Source organism: Dermatophagoides farinae, chromosome 1 (assembly GCF_024713945.1).
Source record: "Dermatophagoides farinae isolate YC_2012a chromosome 1, ASM2471394v1, whole genome shotgun sequence".
NCBI lineage: Eukaryota > Metazoa > Arthropoda > Arachnida > Sarcoptiformes > Pyroglyphidae > Dermatophagoides > Dermatophagoides farinae.
In genome coordinates, this window is record NC_134677.1 from 2,547,315 (window position 1) to 2,567,407 (window position 20,093).

The 20,093-nt window shown below is 28.7% G+C and overlaps 3 protein-coding genes across 9 annotated transcripts; 1 reads left to right on the forward strand and 2 right to left on the reverse strand.

The window, feature by feature from the left end:
• The first annotated feature begins 630 nt into the window (after window positions 1-630).
• On the forward strand, window positions 631-19,018 carry LOC124493064 (apoptosis-resistant E3 ubiquitin protein ligase 1). 6 transcript variants are annotated; one of them, XM_047056121.2, is made up of 5 exons: window positions 774-1,117; window positions 16,195-16,221; window positions 16,271-16,458; window positions 16,520-16,783; window positions 16,842-19,018. In XM_047056121.2, the coding sequence occupies exons 3-5, from the start codon at window positions 16,306-16,308 to the stop codon at window positions 18,852-18,854; spliced, it is 2,430 nt and encodes an 809-aa protein (XP_046912077.2). In that variant the 5' UTR covers window positions 774-1,117; window positions 16,195-16,221; window positions 16,271-16,305; the 3' UTR covers window positions 18,855-19,018. The 6 variants fall into 6 exon arrangements, with proteins under 6 accessions (XP_075591570.1, XP_046912077.2, XP_075591569.1 ...); XM_075735454.1 differs by lacking the exon at window positions 774-1,117 and adding an exon at window positions 11,206-11,220; XM_075735453.1 differs by lacking the exon at window positions 774-1,117 and adding an exon at window positions 15,881-16,049.
• Ndf (Nucleosome-destabilizing factor) lies at window positions 12,933-15,550 on the reverse strand. Of its 2 annotated transcripts, none has more exons than XM_047056123.2 (2): window positions 15,314-15,550; window positions 12,933-15,227 (listed from the first exon to the last, which is right to left on the reverse strand). In XM_047056123.2, exon 2 carries the CDS (start codon window positions 15,038-15,040, stop codon window positions 13,490-13,492), a length of 1,551 nt encoding a protein of 516 aa, XP_046912079.1. In that variant the 5' UTR covers window positions 15,041-15,227; window positions 15,314-15,550; the 3' UTR covers window positions 12,933-13,489. The 2 variants fall into 2 exon arrangements, with proteins under 2 accessions (XP_046912079.1, XP_075591256.1); XM_075735141.1 differs by having other exon boundaries at window positions 15,333-15,474.
• LOC124493067 (uncharacterized) lies at window positions 18,912-20,089 on the reverse strand. The gene is made up of 2 exons (XM_047056124.2): window positions 19,180-20,089; window positions 18,912-19,110 (listed from the first exon to the last, which is right to left on the reverse strand). The coding sequence occupies exons 1-2, from the start codon at window positions 20,048-20,050 to the stop codon at window positions 19,028-19,030; spliced, it is 954 nt and encodes a 317-aa protein (XP_046912080.1). The 5' UTR covers window positions 20,051-20,089; the 3' UTR covers window positions 18,912-19,027.
• Between the last annotated feature and the right edge of the window lie 4 nt (window positions 20,090-20,093).

A 20,093-nucleotide genomic window follows, 5' to 3' on the forward strand; every position in this document is an offset into this window, starting at 1 on the left:
GATGATTGTACACACATATATAATCAATATTCATTAACCATTGTGACAATTGAAAAGTGAAAAAAAGCGTCGAATATATAGAAAAAAAATAATAAAAAACCGGATACTCGAAACAACTGCAGAATATTTCCGTTTCAATGTGTTTTATTTGTTTCAGATAGCAAAATTTGATTGCCAATGTTTTCAACAATTACCTACATGTGGATACTATGACTAGAAAACACCCATAATGTTTTTTTTTGTATTTGAAAAATGACATTGAGATATAGTTTATTCTGAAAGTTTTTTTTCGGTTGTTTCTTATTTCCGTGTTGAACATTAAACCAACACACCTTCGACACCTTTCAAAAAAAAAAAAAAAATTACTAGGCCATTGCCCATGATCTTACACAAACACACACAGGAAAATCATCGTAATCGTTTGCGAAAAAAAAGAAGAAAAACGCATCGGCGCAATATTAGATATTGAATCAATAGTTATTTTATTTTATTTTTGTTCAAGTTTTGGGTCTGATGATGATGATGATGATGATAATGATAAATAAAAATATTCTGCTTCTACTGTTACTTGCTGATGTTTCTATGAAATGAGAATGATGATGCCCAACGTAATAACAGAATATAATCATTATTGTGAATCATGCGCTTGTAATAATGTGAACATGTGGTATATTCGTGAAATATTCTCTTTCTATGTTTGCCTGTGTGTGTGTGTATTTGTGGAACATAGACATTGATCTACAGACATTTTATGTGTGTAAATGTTTGGACTTTAGCAGATATTCGTCGTCATAGTCGTTTGTCATTCATTTCATTCATATAAAATCCATTCATTCATACTACGTATTTGTGTTTACATCGGATAATTATTTCGGAATTGCATTTTTTTTTGTTCTGTTTTGTTTTGTATCAAATTCCATCTTTATATGTAACACACACAAAGAAAACTTTTTTGTCATTTGCCATTTCAATATCAAATTTTGTCAATTTCATCAAATACTAAATAAATAATCAAAACATTAAAAACGACGACAATCTGATTAAATAATATTTACCCGTACAAACCACACACACACACACACACACATACAACGGCGAATGTAAATAAATACCTAATGTAAGTTTCCAATATTTTTTTTTCATTTTCCATTTTCAATCTCTAGGACAATATTTTTTAAATTAGATGTACCTATAGATGATGGTTAGATGATTTTCAATCTAAAATCAATTATTTTCTTTATTTTTGTGAATTGAAGTGGTCGTTCTTCATTCTGTTATTGTTTGTCTATTTGTTTGCCATATAGTTTCAATCAATATGTAGTACTGCCACTTGAAAGTATGTGACCTATATTATTATATATTGATTGACGCAATAGAGCAACGATTGACAAAAAAAAAATAAATCAAAAATTGAAAGATTTTTAATTGAAAAAAAAATATTTTTTGCCACTGTCCAATCCAGTAACATGACAGGAAATAGGAATTTTGGTTGCATCATTACTTTGTTTTTTGTTTGTCATTCCCTCACCATCACTACTCAATAATTTTTTATTTTACTGAAATTAATTTTTCTTTCACTATAGTAAATCTCACAAGTTGACTTGTAATGAAAAATTTTTTTTTTCTTACATTCTGTTCATGTGTGTGTGTGTGTGTGTGTGTGTGAAAATTGTTTGTTTTGTGTTTTCAAAGTTTTGTTTACTTTTTTTTTCTTCAAACATCTTCCATTTACTTTTCCATCATTTAAATTTGTTATCAAAGTTTTCGTTGTTGTTGTTGCTGTTGTTGTTGTTAGCAACGTTGATTCTGATCCATTTAGTCTTTGTTGATTGAATCGATTAATGTATATCTGTCGAATTTGGATGAATTTTTTTTTTTGCTTTTATTTTACATAATGTTTGTATATTTGTGAGTCAAAAAAAAACACCGTGTATAAACATTGAATCTAAATTGTTTGATTTCTTTCTCTGTTTGTTGGCAAATTGCTAAACACATTTCACATTAGTCTTGTGTGAATATAATTTTAAAAATAAATAAATTCAGTTCAGCATTTTGACGTATGTGGTGGTTCAAAGTGAGTGAGGAAAAAAAATTTTAATTCACAAATCTACCCTTGGTTGACTGGCAAAATTTTAATTTAGATTTTACTGAATTTTGGTTTTTTTTTGTTGGATCTAAAAAAAAATAATAAATTTTTTACGAAATTCACTTGAAATTTTTTAAATTATTATTATGGAAAATACAAATTTCAAATGAGAATTGATGAAAATGAGCAGCCATCATTATCGGTTGACAATAACATAACATTTATCTTTTCTATTATTATTATGCTTATTATTACATTAATGAATCATTGAATCGATTTGATTCTTTGCTATCGTTTTTTTTTCGCTAATATTTTTTTTTTTTTGCAAATCATATCACCACAACATTGTAGATAGACGATCATCATCATCATCATTAATATTGTCATCGATATATGATTATGATGACGATGACGATGATGACGGCTGCACTAGGCTTTCCTTTTGCTTATTCAATAATAATAATGATAATGTTCATAATCACAAAGAAGGATTTTCAGTTTTTGTTTTGTTTTGTTTTATATTTCATTCATTCATTCATTTTATATCAAAAACCCAACAACAACAAAAAACACGAAACCCAAAAAAAAATCAAATCGATTAATTATGTTTTCTTTCCCTTTCATCCGTTATAATGTGACAGTTATAATAATAAAAAAAACTTTTTTTTCACTTGTTTTATATATATATAGATAGAAAATATGCTTTTGGTTGACCATTTTCGATTAATTGATCCTATCATCATCATCAACAACAACAACAAAAAAATTATGGTGGACCGTGATAAAGATTAATTTAGCTTGAAATATGTGGCATATAAATATATGAAAGATCACAACCTAAAAACACTCAAAAAAAAAATTGTGTGGATTCTTTTTTTTTTTGATCAATGAATATATATTGTATGCGTTTTTGTTTCATCATTGCTGCTGTGTTGTTCCCATGATGATGAACATTTGATTTATGATGATGACGACAAATCTAGGCTAATAATAATAATGATGATTCCGAATTCGACATTAGGAATCGTTTTCGTTTTTTGTTTTTTGTCTTTTTTTTTTGAATTCTTCGACTGATTCATTGTCTTTTTGTTTCAAATTTCCTCCATTTTTTTCGGGGCATTTCTCGATCGGTTGTCGAACTTTTTTACTATTCTCAGAATCAAATATTTGATGTTGAAATAATCATATATACACAGCAAACAAACTAATGTTGATTAATTCTGTTTAACCTCATAATGAATGAAATGGATAATCTTTTTTTTTATTTTCACTGTTATAAATATTATTCTTGAACACACACACACACACACACAGCTTATACATTCACTTACTATTATATAGCAGAATAAATGATTAGCTAATGATAAATAATAATAACTCTAACTCTAACTATGAGTAATTTACTAAATTGATCTCTCTGCTTGACACCAACTCGCCAAAAAAAATAAAATAAACTAATAACATAAATGTACAATTGTTTATGTATCCATATGTACAATTCACCGATTCTGATTTGCTTCAGTTTGGTTGAATATTATTTTTATCCAATAGTCAAATGATGACAATTCTTGTGAATTCCGATTTATAAATCCCGGTAACTGACAGACATCAAACAACATTTTCACAACTGGCTGCAACATGATGACGTTTGTTGACATTTATTTATTTTTTTTTTGTCCAATGAAATTGTTATTCAAAAACATATTTTTCATTCATTTGAATTTATATTCAATTTATGATTGGCAATGATTTTATGAATCAAAATTTTACACATCTGTGTTACCTTTGTTCATGGATAGCAAATATTTGCAACCACCTTCCCATATTTGAACAAACACATTCATTCATTTATTTGAACAGAATGTTTCAATTAAATTAATTATTTAACAAAACAAAACTACCATAATAGAGCATAACAAAACAAAGCAAAAAAAAGGCAGAACTAATAATGAAAACAAAAACGAAAAAAATCAAACAACAAAAATGAATGATATTGAATGTGAAACGAGAGATTGAGAAAGAAAAAAAATTAATTAATTTCTTTCATTAGTAGAATCATCGAATTCACATGGTGTAGACAAAAAAAAATACTGGAATAAACAGAATTCATTTAGATGTTCATTCATTTTGATTTCAATAAAATCTGTTGTTTGTTTCATCAACAACGGTAACAAGAATTCTTAATCACCATACTGTGTGTTTAGTTTGTTCATAGAAGCTATTGTGAAAATGTGATGATTAAAAAGACATGTACAGGAAAAAAACGAATCATTTTTTTCTGGAAAAAAAATTCATCCAAAGTTTTCATTCAATTGACCATTTCACCAATCAAAGTAGTAGAAAAGAAAGTGAATATTAATTGAAAAATAATTATAATGATGATAATGATGATGATAATGGTCATCAGTGAAAATTGAGTGATCATTGAAAATGATAAAAAAATGGATGAATTTCATGTAAACACAAAAAAAATGATTCTCGAATCTAGAATATTTGAATTTCCATGGTTCATATGAAATGATATTACAACAACAACGTGATTTACATATTCCATGTTTTTTTTCTCTCATTTTTGTTTATATGTTGTTATCATCGATATCAAACGATTGGACTATTTTTTTCCATGAAGTTCTTGATGTTATAGTTTTTCTTTTTCTTTTTATTTTTTTGGTTGTTGTTGTTCATAGATAATCGATCATTGGTATCAGTTATTTTCAAATCATCCATTGTTCTCAAAGGAACACTTATGGAAATATATATCACATCACATCATCATCTCATCCGAATCGCATTATCATCATCATCATCATTTTTCGTTATATAATTTCATCTAAAGACATTTCAATGACAGTCTTACTTACTTACTTACTTGGTCTTGTATTCAAGTTTTAGGTATTTCACTAGAATCTAGATTCTAGATTCTAGATTCTGAAAACATTCATTTTTTTTGTTTCTCAATTTTTTTTATTTTGGTTGTTTCATTTGTTATATGAATACTATAACTAATACACACACACACTCACACAGAATCATTATATCGTAAAAAAACATGCATTAAAATTTTTTTTTTGTTTTCATGGTTACAAAAACCTACACACACACACACACAGTTGGACACATACACAGAGACAATTTTTTTCCAACTATTACTGCTGCTATATTACAGATGTTTTTGTGTGCATGTATGGTAGAAAAAAAATGATTAGATTCTATGAAAAACAACAACACATAACGTAAAATGGTGAATTTGCAATCAATATTTGATGAGAAGCAAAAAAACATGTGAAACATTGAAATAAATAAAAAAAACAACAGTTGCAGAACAATTAGTGATTGACACTTATTTGTTTCTCTGTCTTCATGTTTTTTCGATATTTGTGTCTTGGGTCTTGTATGTTTTTTTTAGGCACATCAAAACTAATGTGTACTAATTACAATTGCACACACACACACACACATACACAAGAATATTATATATGACCGACAAGCATGAATGAAAATAACAATAATGATGATGAAGGTCATAGTTAGTTTTTTTTGGCTAGTAATTTTAATCAATCTTTTTTTTCCGTGTCCGGAACTGGAACTTGGAAAAAAATCGATAGAATTCTCTAATCTTTTGATGATCCGTGAAATTTTCAAGTTTTCATCATCATCATCATCATCATCATCATCGATGAAAGGATTAATGGAGACCAGAAAAAAATTCTGTTATCTCAACAATTTTATGGCCAAAGACTTAATATTATTATCGATATTTACTGCTATAGTAGTATTGTGGAAAATGCATGAATCAAAATGGAAAAAAGAAAAAAAACTTTTAACTTGAAAATTCTATAGCTATTACAATTGATCTATGTGAATATTGAACAGAATTTGGTTTCTGGATCAAACTTTTTCATTGCAAATTGCAAACAACAGTTTGAAAGAGTTGAACTTAGTTATACAATATCAGGGGACATGTTTCACAAAACTTTTTACTTCAATTAGATCAAGTCAATAGTGAAATGGAAATAAATATATGTGTGTAAATTAATTGAAATAGCTATTTATATAAGACGAATTCATTGAATTGAAAATTATATTTTTGTCCATTGAAAAGATTCTCTCACTTTTTTTCAATTCTTATCAGAAAAATTGGATTGAATTACATTCGTCTATTGAAATTCTTTTTGTTCCATTCTTATTCTTTTTTTATTTTTTTTGTTGTTGTTGTTTATTTAAATTCAATTAGACGTTAGTTGAGAAAAAAATTGTTCTTTTAATTCGATTTACATCGAATCACAGATCAATTCTACGCAGAATGATTCTGATTTTCGTTATCGATTTAGTGTGGTTTGATTGATTTTTGCTTTCACTGCACGAGTAACATTAAAACATGAGAATTCGATTTTTTTTTCTCTTGAAAACAAGTCGCTGAATCATTAGAAAAATAAAAGATTTTCATACAAACAAATAAACAATACACAATGAATAAATTGTAAACATATGTCCAATGAATTTGAATTTTCCGCTCTCTTTTTGTGGGAAATTTATCGATTTAGTCAAAGAATTTCGTTTTTTTTCTGCTAACATTTGCAAAATATATCATGAAACGATGTGATCATTTGTTATGAAAATACAGTCATTCTCGGATGCTTGAGAATCATGGAAATTTTGTAATAAAACACACGCACACACACACAAAATTCCATGAATTGATACATTGGAATGTGGGGTTTGACCAACATTGAAAGCAAAAATTTTGCCTTTAAATTTAAATTTTCAATATTTGAAATGTGTGTGTGTGTGTGGGTGTGCAGTTTTTGAAATTTTTATTGTTTCAAAATCACATTTCTGTCAATGCTTTCGACAATTGAAACAATTTTTGTACGAAAAAAAGCTACAATAGGATAGAATGAAGAAATGGAAATTAATTTCATATAGATATCATCATACAAATTTCAATAAAGTTTCATTTTCATTTTTTTTTCGCTATTGTTAATATTTATGATTCTTTCTATTGTAATTGAAAAAATGAAATTCCATACAAGAATTGAATAGAATTGAATAAAGATGATACGTCTGTAAATGATGAGAATATGAATTCATTCGGAATTTATCCATTGGAATTTTAAATTCATATATAAGATTTGTATTCTAAATCTGGGATATGTGTAATTTGTTGTCAAATAATGATTTCTCGATTGACTTGATATACGAAACACACACATTTGTTGAATTACACAAACAAAAATGGAAAAAAAAGACAAGAATTCAAAAAAAAGACTTTTAAATGTTAAAAGTGAACAAATCAAGAATTCAATGTGAAAAAAATGACATGGATAAATAATATTTTTTTTGTTTGTTTTGAATGGAATTTTTGTTAGCAACGTTTTGATTGACAATGGCCAGGCTTTGGTTTTTGTTGTTATAAAATAACAACAATGTTAACCAAATAATTGCCAAATCGAATCAAATCAATTGTGTGTATGTGTATGTGTAATGTTTATGTTCAAAAATGCTTGTCTTTTCAATTTATTCAATCAACATTATATTGTTATTATGGCATTATTATTTCTCATTATTTATTCAAAAGGAATCATCATTTGAACAAAAATGATGAAGAATCTTGTTAGTAAGCAAGATGTGATCTTTTGTTTACAAATGGTTTAATAATACATGTTCGTTGTGTTGTGGTTAATGTAATTGATTTTTGAAGAAATTACAAATGATTACAATTGTTTTTTGTTTTTCACAATAACAACAAAAAGAAAATGAATAAATGAATGAATTTTTCAGATGAAAAAAAGTGTTGTATCTATGTGTGTGTGTCATCACATCTCCATCAATTTCATGATGACCATCATCAATTTAAAATCATGTCATCATAGAATAATGTAAAAATAGTGTTTCAATGATTATTCACCCATCATCATTTTTTTATATATATATTTTTTCGTCAGTTCCATAATGTCGTTCCACAAGATTCCATCATTCTTCTTTTTTTTTTTTGCTCAAATGGTCGAAACTCGATTACTCATTTTTTTCAAATATGACCAAATAGAAAATAAAAATGAATACTGACCGACCGAAAAAAAAAAATTTTTTTGGTCAGAAGAAATACAAAATGAAGAACGAAAAACGAAAAAAATATTCAATTTGCTTCTATAGTTTTTTGTTTTGTGTAACAATACCGTAACAATTTTTTTTTATACACAGCCACAACAGACCATAATAATAATCCATCCATCTCAATCAATCTTTTTCATGCGAATTCTTTTTCTTTTTCTTTTTTTTGGTTTGATTAACATTGTTCTTAATGTTCATGTTCATGTATGTTTGTGTATAGTGTATTCTTGTTCTCGATTTATAAAAATGTGTTCCGGAATCTTTTTTTTTGGATACCAATCATCTATCTATGATCATGATTATTATAATATTGGGTCTATTATTGTCAGTGGTTGTATTACGTGTTGTGGTTACTAACAACAACAATTATTTGGCTCATTGGCTTTTTTTTTGAATTGATATGAAGCAATTATTCACTTTATTCATATGATGGAATATTGATTTTTTTTTTCTGTCATTATGAATTGAAAACTAATATGGTTTGATAATTTAGTTGATTGGTTGGCTTTGTTTTTCATTCAATTTACAAATTGTATCCAAATAAGTTTGAAAATTTTGAAAGAGAAAATAAAATTAACATTAACATGATTATTATATTGTATGAAATGCAAATAAAAATCCACTCATTTGTAGCATTTTTTTTGTTGTCTAAAAATTTGTGATGGTTATTTGTTTGTCTAGCATTTGTGAATATTCAATTCATAACAGATGGTTCATTAAAGGGATTTTTTTTCCTGTACGGGAAAAAAACCCCTTTCATTTGAATGAATTTATTTTGTTTTAAATTACAATTTTGAAAACAACAAAAAAAATAGGGAAAGAGAGAGGGTGGAAAAATTTAAAAGTGAAATTAACTACGGGCTAGCTGTTGTAGTTGAATGACAGGCAGATAGGCAGACAGACAGATTCTGTATACAAACAAATATAAATAAAATTGAATTGTTTAAAATTAAAAATTTCCACGAATTTTTCACATAATTATGATTCAAGTTTTTTTGAAGCTAAATTTGAATTTGATAATGATGTTAATGATGATGATAATGAGAAATTCTTACACAAGTTAACCTTTGACAATCTTGATATATATCTTTTGTTTAATATACATTTGATTTGGTTAAAGTTATTTTTCTTTCAAACAATTTACTCTCATTGTAATTATATTGGTGCCCATTAAATAGCTTATATCTGTCTGAAGTGTGTGTGTGATATACAATGATTCAGCATTCCCGTTGAGAAAAATGACTATTTCATAATATTAATAATGGTATCACGAAAGTAATAATATAATGGTAATGTCATCATATATATCTCTGGAGAGTAATAATTTTTATTTCTGCTTTGCTTACTTTTTTTTCGTTTTATTTTTTTTTATTTGTTGTAAAAACAGGCCATGTCTTCTGGAAATAAAAGTTTTTCTGTTTCTTTTTATTATTATTATTATTATTATTGGCAAACAAATGATTGATCCAATTTACCTGTTTGACTTGTATCGATCATTACCTAATGATTGTTGTTTGTATTTGAACAGAAAATGGAAAAAAAATTCTCTGAAACATTCTTTATTTATTTGTTCGATTTCAATCAATTCAGTTAAATCAAAAACGATTAAAAGTTATTAAATTCAGAACATTCGGACATTCGCTAACGGTAACATTCGTAACAATAATAATAATCTGATTATTAAGTTGCAACAATAACAACTACAACGACAGAATCAGTGTAATATTGACATTTTGAGATTATTTTTTTTTGGCTTTTAAAAAATTTTTTTTTCAACCAAATAAAAAAAATCACATGTTATTGTTATCAAATCGGAAATAAAGTGTTTTTCTTTCTTGGTACACACATATAAACACAAACAAACGATGAAAATGATAATGGGATAAAAATAGCTACTACCTTTTTTTACTGGATTTATGGTAGTTGTTCAATTTTCCATATAATATTCGGATGTAATAACAATTTACCTGGTATTATATTTTTGGGCGCAGAAAATTAAAAATTTATTATCTTCTATTACACACACACACACACACACACACACACATACAAACACAGAATGAATGTTGAAATGAAATTTCAAATATCTGCATCATCATCATCGTCAATTATTTAACTGAAGCAATGGGAAAAGATTTTAAATTAGAGTTGGAATTCTTAACAAACACTTACGTTGTGTGTATATGTGTGTGTGTGTGTGTGTGTAAGAGATAGAATAAAGAATCAGTAGAGAAAATAATGAGAAGAAAAGAAAATTGAATCACCTTGAAGGCAATTCTTTTTTTTCCATGCTATCATCATCACCTTCCTAAGAAGAAAAAAAAAGTTGCGACAAAAAAAATTGTTATACAAGTTCATTTGTCTGGTATATGTGTTTTTGTGATAAAAGAAATGTTTTTTGTTTTGTTTTTGTTTTCTTCACACATCTATAGAGACAACATGTTCATATATATGTGTCATGTGTGACAAATTTCTGCTTCTCATCCCTGGCTTTTTTCATTGCTGTTAAGAATATTCAATCCCGAATTTCCATTTGTTTATTTGGAACAATTTTTGTTTCATGATTACTTTTAATACTATGCAAGAATATTTGAGCAAACAAACGAAATGAAAAAAAACACACACAAGGATTCAACAACACAATGAACAAATGAGTAAGAATATTATCTGTGTGTGTGTTTGTTTGTGTGAATTTTTTTTCTACATGACTATTTGCTTGGATATTCTGTGAATAAATAAACAAAACACATACACAAATGCCGACAAGATATCTAGAATGGATCAAATTCAAGTTGAAAATGTAGATTGAATTCTATTTCTTTTTTTTTTTTTTTGCACATTTGGACATCATCATGTATGCAGCAGCAGCGAATGATCGTGTGAAAGAAAGGGCAAAGAAGGACTTAGAAGTGTGATGTTTGTGTGTGTGTGGAAAAAAACACTGATGATACTCTTTTTTTTCTCTCACACTTTCTCCATACTATGGATGAATGCTATTCGGTACGGCACTTTATTCCAGATGGGTAAGATAATAATAATAATAATGATGATAATGACAATAATACGACAAGAATTTCGCGAATAAAAATTCCTTTTTTTTCTTTTTTCTGGATGATATTTTATTCAAGTGATGTTCCCACTATATGTCGCACCATCATCGAACATGGAAATAGTATTTTTTTCCTTATGTCTCTATCTCTCTCTTCATCATTTACCAATGTGAGAATAAAGAACAAAATCAACGAAAACCGATTTTTTTTGACTACACGGTTTGCAATGTAGAATATTCTGTCATTGAACATTCATTGTCCATGTATATATCTTTATATGTATCATATGGTATTCATTCTTTTTTTTTGCTAATTTAATAATGATAAAGTGAATCAGAAAAAAATGAAGAATAAAAAGTGCATACCTTAATGGTTTCTATCTATCCATTTATGTGTGTGTGAGTGTAAGATTTCTATTTTATTACTATTATCATATAACTACCGGTAGGTAACTGAGATATGAAGGAAAAAAATTCAACTAAATGAATGAAATATAATAAGAGATTGAGATGTAGAATTTCGTTTCGTTTCGTTTTTTTTTTGGTTATTTGCAAAAAGAATCATAAGAAAGGTGATTCTATTACATTATCATTTGGAATGTTTTTTTTTTTCGTTGCACCCACATTTATTACTTGATTCAGGGACATCTGGAATTTTTTTTCTCTATGTTGAATACAAACATCATATATATAATGTATATGTATAATCAAATTATAGCTTTTGCCAAATCACACACATAACGATTTTTCAATCACATTTATTGTTGAGATTTTCGTTTTTTTTCTATAGATGCTCGATTTTTTTCATTATTATGATTCTGACAAAAATCATTTGACAACAACAACAACAACAACAATTAAACCCCGATTCAATTCAATTAAAGAAAAAAAATAGTAGCCCTTCGAGCAAAATGATTTTATCATGATTCTCGAATGAATAGAATCTAATTTATTTATTTATTTATTTAATAATAAAAAAAGAAGAAATTTTTTTCCATTCATTCATACAAAACACTTATAAGAATCTATTTTGACCCAATTTTTCAATGTACATTTCACAAATCAAATGTGAATGAAAGAATTGAATTGTTTGTGTTACAATGAAAAAAAAAACATTCAATCCAACAATAGCATTTTTGTCAATTCTGCTGACGGGTTAATTCATTTATTATCATCATCATCATCATCATCAATTTAGTTAATTTGCCAAGATGTGTACAATCAATATATAATGATATTTGAAAATCAAACAATCGTTCAACATTTAATGGTTGGAAAGAAATGAAACGACAAAAAGGGAACAACAACAGCTCTTTGGATCGATTCCGATTTTTTGTATTATAGAAATAATGATTAATATTCAGACGTCAAAAAAAAAATTCGATCTAAAAATTATTTTCAACATGAAATGACGCATCCATATTTGTTGTTTATCAACATTTTTATTCGAAAAAAAGACAATATTTAGTTCCAAATGCTTGAAACATAATTATATCGATATCAAAAAAATCGAATGGAAATTTTTTTTTATTCGATGTTTATTATTATTATTGTTATTGATGTTATTGAATGTAATCGAAAAAATGAAATTCCTAAATTTTTGACACAAATGATGATGATGATAATGATGATGAGAATATCTATGATGCAAAAAAAAGAGACAAAAAAATGAATTTACATTTTGAATTTTGGTAAAAAGGACAGATCGGCAAAAAAAAACAAATGAATGAATTTTGAACCTATCCGATCAAATCATTGTAATATATGTATTGAGTATGTATGTTGATTGTTGTTGGAAATACCAGATTTGTAAAACTCCTGGATCATCATTAGCATAAAAGTACAATGCAAATTTTTTTTATATATATATATTATAAAATAATTCATGAATTCAACTTTAAATTTTTCAGCTCGAATCAAGTGAATAAAATAAATAAATATTTTTTTGATCCAGAATTAAAAAAAAAAATACAATCATTAATTCATTTTTTCATTAATGAAATTCAAGAATGAAATTGTCAAATGTACGGATTTTATGACAAAATATGATGAAGAAAAAAAATATGAAATCATTAATATTTGTGTGATGTGGGGTATTTTGTGTGAATGATTAAAATGTGTTGTGTGAATGATGAATCTGTGTATATAAATGATGATGATTTTGATGTTTATATTGTTTTTAATTTATATATTTTGTATTATTGTTTCTGTAAAAAAAAAGAAAACACCAAAAATTCTATATGCTAATAGAAATGTTTCTTTTGTTTTAAAACTTCATTCACCGTGGATGTCATTGGTGTTGGAAATGAACGACGATTTGCATCTCGTAGACAATAGCTTAGGTCACGACGTATATGATCCATTGGTATATCACGGATCAATGTCATATCGATCAATGATGATGAATTATTTTCAATCCATGATGAATTTAATGGCGATTTCGTAATGATATCAATAAAATCTTTATTGATTAATCCAAGTCTTTCAATTAATGTCGTACATTCCATTAGGGCTGCAACTTGACTGGCATAATAAATGGACATCGTGACATTCATTTTCGATGCAACACCGACATTTTCGCTTAGAAAATATACATGTGAGCTAAATGTTTCGAAACATGAACTACAATCATCGAATAATGAACGATTGCCAGCAACCAAGGCCATCATTTCGCCCTGTTCAATTTGTTCAGGAAGTGATGATAAAAGCAACGGTGCTTCCAAATATCGCCCACCTTTGGATTTGATCCAATTATCAATTTCCACCGAAATCGTATAGTCCATTGATGTCAATTCGACATAGCCTTTGGTAGCGTCAATTTCACCAGAAATACCACAATTTCCAAAAAATATTGATTGTGATGCACTTGAATCATTTAAACATGAAAATGTTATATCAGATTCACGTACAACGTCACCTGGTGTTTTAACGGAATTGGCTCCAAGTTTTTCGAAATCTTTACATTTATTTGGTGTACGATCCCAGATGGTTAGTTCATGGCCAGAATCGATAAGCAATTTGGCTAAACTTTGGCCAACTTTACCAAGTCCAATAAAACCAAATTTTAAGCTTGATGGTTTTGATCTATTAGATTTGTTCACTAATTTCATTTCTGAAACGACATTTGTTTGTTTTGCATTTGTTGTTGTTATTCTTGGTTCAGCTTTGAGCGGACTATCAGTTTCATGAACTGGTGATGATGATGATTGTACGGCCGGTTTCATTCGTTTAGATGCATCATGAGAAACAGAAGCAGCAGGAGCCGTAGTAGCCTTTACTGGTGTAGCAGGCTTTTTGACCGAAGTGACCACAGTTTCCGTTTCATTAGAATTGTCAAAATTACGTTTCTCTCTTTTAAACGGTGTACGGCTATAATCTCGTGTCAATGGTGATGGACTATTCATCGTAATTTTTTTCGCCTTGAAAACATCAGTGGTAAATTTACTATTATCTGGAGTAGTTGAAGTAACATTTGTAATAGCAGAAGTTCCTTTCTGTTTCACCCATTGTTCTTCGATTTTTTCACAAGCAATTTTAAATAATTTTGATTTTTTTGGCCCACTAGTGAATTGTTCACGGAACTCTTCATATGGTTTAATATTGTCTTCGGTAACTCGACCAAAATCTTCCGATCCGAAAAAACGTACTGAATAAGCATTCTTGATTTTACGATTATTTTTGACCTGATCATCAGGCACGATTATGGCTGGCCAATAATTGAAACCTTTCACTTTAGCCCATACCAAATCGTCCAATTTATATTTACTATCACTTGTCGATGTTAGTTCGGCCATCTTTATTATTATGATTTTCTATAATTTCAATACCAATCAAACAAAAGAAATGTTTATGATTATAAATCGATGATGATAAATCAAATGAAATGGTCAATTCGTATGAAAATTATAAATGATTTTTGGTTCGATAGTAATGTGATTGTTGTGAATGAAATAAAATAGATTCGCTGACAAATTTCGAAACCTAATTATATGGAAAATATAATATAATAATCAATATAAACAAAGAGAAAAGATCAATGATTTTTGAAATCAAATATTAAAACATACCAAATACAGATGATTTTACCGGATTATAGAATTTCGAATAATAATAATGAAAATTCCGTTGTGTTTAGCCGTATTTTTTTTTTTAATTTGTCGGCTATGGTCAGATTGATGTCGGTTGGAAAAAGCGCCAGTCAAACATGGAGGTATACGGCTTTGAGCAGAATTATGTTGAGCAGCATAACCAACGGCAACAATATAAGTGGCAGCAGTATAGCTACAACTAGTGCAGCATTGTATGAAACTGGCAATTTTGATACTTTTTCCAAAAAAGTTTTTGTTTTACAAAAAAAATGAATGAATGAATGAACAATAACTAAATTACGCATGCGTTTTATGCATTTCTTTTGGCTTGTTTGATCCTATTGTATATTTACATTGTTGAAAAAAAAATACTGCTGCTATAGAATTACGTAAAGAATTCCAATACGCATGTGCAATTTTTTGAATTTTTTTTCCATCATGTCACTTTCAAAGTATGAACATACACACACACACACACAGATTCGGTATCGATTTTAGCTATCTATCATCATCGATTGTAATCGTTCATCATTTGTTATGATCATCATACACTTGAATGTATTTACGCCGTGTACCGTTATTATACATTGTTCATTTTTGAATTTTTTTTTCAAACTTTGATTTAATTTACAAATTACAATTCTATCTGTGATATTTTGATTATAATCAAACGAAGAAAAAACAATAATTTTAATGAAATATACGAATTATATACGTGTGTTACAAGTTTCACGTTGTTATTTTTTTTCCAACATTTTGTCATATGTTTACGTAAATATATTAATTTTGTTTTTTTTTTCATTCTTCGCATCTATTTTTTTCATGACATAACCACCGACAATCGCCGAAAATGTATGAAGATTTATCCGAATTTGTAGTTAAATTTGGTAAGTGTATCCTTAATAGATGACATTATTTTAAATTTTTATTTTATAGTTTTATATGTTGTGATTCCTTTGATCATATTGAAAATGATCTCGAATCTACAATTCAGTTACAAAGAAGGTAAATCTGGTTTTCTCACATTCATTACTGGCAGTTATTTGGCACCACAGAATTGTAAAGTGATATTTGATTGGCAATCACCGACTACCGTCTCCAATTTAGCTACATTCATAATCAAAGTTTGTATTTTGATTACAATCAACAATATTTTATTTTTTTACAATATTATTAAAATTCTAGTTTTATCAACGTAATCATAAGCCATATCCAATAACTGCTGATGATCGAGTTTCGGTACACATAACGAATGGTTCACAAGTTGTGCCTTGTTCCATCGAATTTGGTGATTTAAATCCATCATTGGCGAATGTCGCTCGTGTCACTTTTTCACCAAAAAAATCTGGCAATTATACGATAAATATTCTGGTTGGAAATACGTTCACCCATTTACGTGGTTCACCATTTACCGATATATATTTCGAACCATTAACACCTTCTCCTCATGTATGTACTCATTAAATTTTTTTTTTGTTTTTAATCTAATCTATTTGTTTATCAATAGGAAACATTATTCGTTAATCACTGTTCAACAGTTGTTTGTACTGCTAGAAATCTACATGCTTTGATCATTGAAACAAGAGATCGATTTGGTAATCTCTGTCTACTTGATAGTCAAATCAATAAAAATTTTGATGAAAGTTCCGATTTTAAAGTTGTTTTTACCGAAGTATCGACCGAACGAAGAATCGATACTTGCTATTTTTGGAGAAGAGAAATTTCCGATAATTCACGAATCGCTCTCATTATCGCATTCGAATCATCCGGTGTATATCATGCTCTTGTATCCTACAAAGGATCTTTGTTGAAAAATGGTGATTTTAATATTGTTTGTCTTACACAAAATGAAGCAGAAATAGTGAAAAAATGTACTTTGCACTCCAAAAGTTGTTATTTCAATGCTCGATTATTACCGCCACGATCTTGTCCAAAAGAAAGTTATACGGTTGATGACAAAACGATTAAATTAAAAAATGTCGTTTGTTTCATATCGCCAAAACAGCTAAAAATTAATCAATACTTTCTTAAAATAATACCAAAACGACTGGCCACATTTAGGCTATTGCCTTCGACCAAGTTCTATTTCACTCGTAATAACCATCAAAATCTTTGCAACCATAACATATTGACACCATCAACACCGTTATCATTGAGTACTTATGATTTGCAATCATCTATCGTCAATGTACAATGGGAATCTTCTATCAATCCAGAAGAATTCATCATGATTGATGATGGATCTCAAACACCGATCGAACTAGTCAGTTCTAATCGTAACATTATTGTTGCTATATTTACTCATTTTCTTTTGAATCGTATTGGTGGTAGTGAATCGTTTCGTGATAAACAAGATTTTTTCTATTCGGAAGTTCGTCGCCATCATCAAAAGAATAACTATACACCCGGTCGAATTCATTTGAAAATATCCCGTGAATGCTTATTAGATTCTTCGATGAAAGCAGTTCGTTCCCCAAGTGATTGGTGCAAAAAATTCGAAATTGAATTCATTGGTGAAAATGGAATTGATTGGGGTGGACTTAGGCGAGAATGGTATACATTACTATGTAAAGCTTTGTTCGATCCTAAACCATGTTTGATCGAAGGCTCCGACAATCTGGTTGAAGCACCATTATTCATGCGTTTTAAAAATGATAAACAAGGACTCATCCACCCCAATCCTCATTGTAGAAGATTAACAGCGTATGAATTTGCCGGAAGGTTGGTTGGAAAAAGTTTACTCGATTCTTCATTCGGTTCGAATGGAAAATGTTTGATTAATGCTCGTTTTTGTCGATCATTTTTGGCCCAATGGATTGGATTACGTGTGAATTATCGTTATTTCGAACAGGATGATCCAGATCTTTATATAAGCAAGATTAAATTTATTTTGGAAAATGATTGCTCATCCCTGGACTTATGTTTCTGTGATGAAGAATATGATAATAATGGAAAACTTAAACGTATTGTCGACCTTATTCCGAATGGTTCCAATATTCAAGTGACTGAAGCAAATAAGATTCGATATTTGGATGCATTGGCCCAATATCGTTTATCGACTAAAGTTAAGGACCAAATTGAAGCATTCCTTAAAGGACTCAACGATTTGATACCGGACAATTTATTGAGCATATTTGATGAAAATGAAGTCGAGCTTTTGGTATGTGGTGCAAGCACATATTCTTTATCGGATCTAAGACTTAATTATGTCGTAACCGGAGCTATCTATGATTTCCAAAAGGTAGTCGATTGGTTTTGGCGTTCTTTGGCCAATTTTTCCGATGAAGAATTCGCACGTCTTTTACAATTCACCACCGGATGTTCAATACTTCCGCCTGGTGGATTTTCCGAATTGAATCCACGTTTTCAGATTACATCCTCATTAACTTATGGGACCTTACCGACAGCACATACGTGTTTCAATCAAATTTGTCTTCCGGATTATGATTCATTTGAAGATTTTGATCGTTCACTTAGAATAGCAATCACCGAAGGATCCGAAGGCTTTGGTTTAGTTTGATATGGAAACGAAACTGAAAATGTTTTTCGTTGTATTTTTTTTTGAAAAATGTACTCGTTTTTGTTTGTAAATATATGTGTGGTTCTTATTATATAAGATGATTTAATTTAAGCATGTTTTTACATTCAAATAAATTGTCAAATAAAATGGGGGTGAGAAAAAAAGTGTCATGATTATTTCGTTCCTAATCTATTATAAATTGAACGTTGTGATCTTGATTCGATTCGTTCGAATACAGGTTTCTTTCCAAGACGATCTATTTATTACAATAAGAATGATTACTATAAATATATTGGTTATTAGTTGGTTATCAAATTTTCATTACCTTTAATACTTGATGTTGATGGTGAATTTTTTATCATGATATCTGGCCGTTGTTGGATGGTTTTACTGAACAAAGTATCATTTTTACGGGTATCCAATCGCGAATGAATGGTTAGCCGATTTTGAATTGGCTGTTGTAGTAAAGGCTTAGAGGTAGTATTTGATATTATAGCGTTTTGAATTTGGCTAGAAAATTTTCTCAAACGGCTTTGAGTGTCAATTTTGTTTTGAATTTGTGGATTCGATATTGTTTTGATCATTTTCGGTGCTGATGTTGAAACACTATTATCATCATCGGATGGTGGTTCAATACGTTTTCGTGTGGGGATAATAGCATTTAATCCTGTAACATTACGAATGATTGTCGGAGATGAATTTCTTTTCGGAAACACTGCATTCGTTTTGGTAAGAATTTGAGTTCTTGCCGTTTGATTACTTTTTTTAATTTGAACATTATTCGATTGATTTGATGGAATTTTTACAATTCTTGTTGGACTTGGAACTTTGACGATTCTTGTCGAAGCTGTACCACGTGAATCTAATTGTTTTGGGACAACATTCGAAGTGATTGTAGAATCAGCTTGATGAACCGTTTTAGAAGTGCCTTGTGAATTATCTTTATCTGTAGCACAAGCATCGGTGCTGAAAACTTTTTCTCGATATGAATTTGTATACACTTCTTTGGCATGTCTAAGAATCGAAATAACATCTCCCATTTTTTTGATTTTCATATCATACAATATCTCTTTATTCAATTCATCAAGCATATCAAATCGTATACGATTTTCAGTGAATATTATAGCATAATTATCGGCTACATCTGAAGGTAAACCAGCCTCAATGAAAAAACGTTTCCATCGATGCGATGACATCGTTGATTGTGATCAAATAGAATAAATTTAAAGAAAAAACTAA

Excerpts from the sequence above, each read along its gene's own strand:
- Ndf (XM_047056123.2), bottom strand. The coding sequence starts at position 15,040 with ATGGCCGAACTAACATCGACAAGTGATAGTAAATATAAATTGGACGAT.
- LOC124493064 (XM_075735453.1), top strand. The coding sequence starts at position 16,028 with ATGAAATATACGAATTATATAC. Across the intron at positions 16,050-16,194 it reads GAAATATACGAATTATATAC|ATTTATCCGAATTTGTAGTT; the intron begins GTGTGTTACAAG and ends AAATGTATGAAG. Across the intron at positions 16,222-16,270 it reads CGAATTTGTAGTTAAATTTG|TTTTATATGTTGTGATTCCT; the intron begins GTAAGTGTATCC and ends TTTATTTTATAG.
- LOC124493067 (XM_047056124.2), bottom strand. The coding sequence starts at position 20,050 with ATGTCATCGCATCGATGGAAACGTTTTTTCATTGAGGCTGGTTTACCT. Across the intron at positions 19,111-19,179 it reads ATCAACATCAAGTATTAAAG|ATCGTCTTGGAAAGAAACCT; the intron begins GTAATGAAAATT and ends TGTAATAAATAG.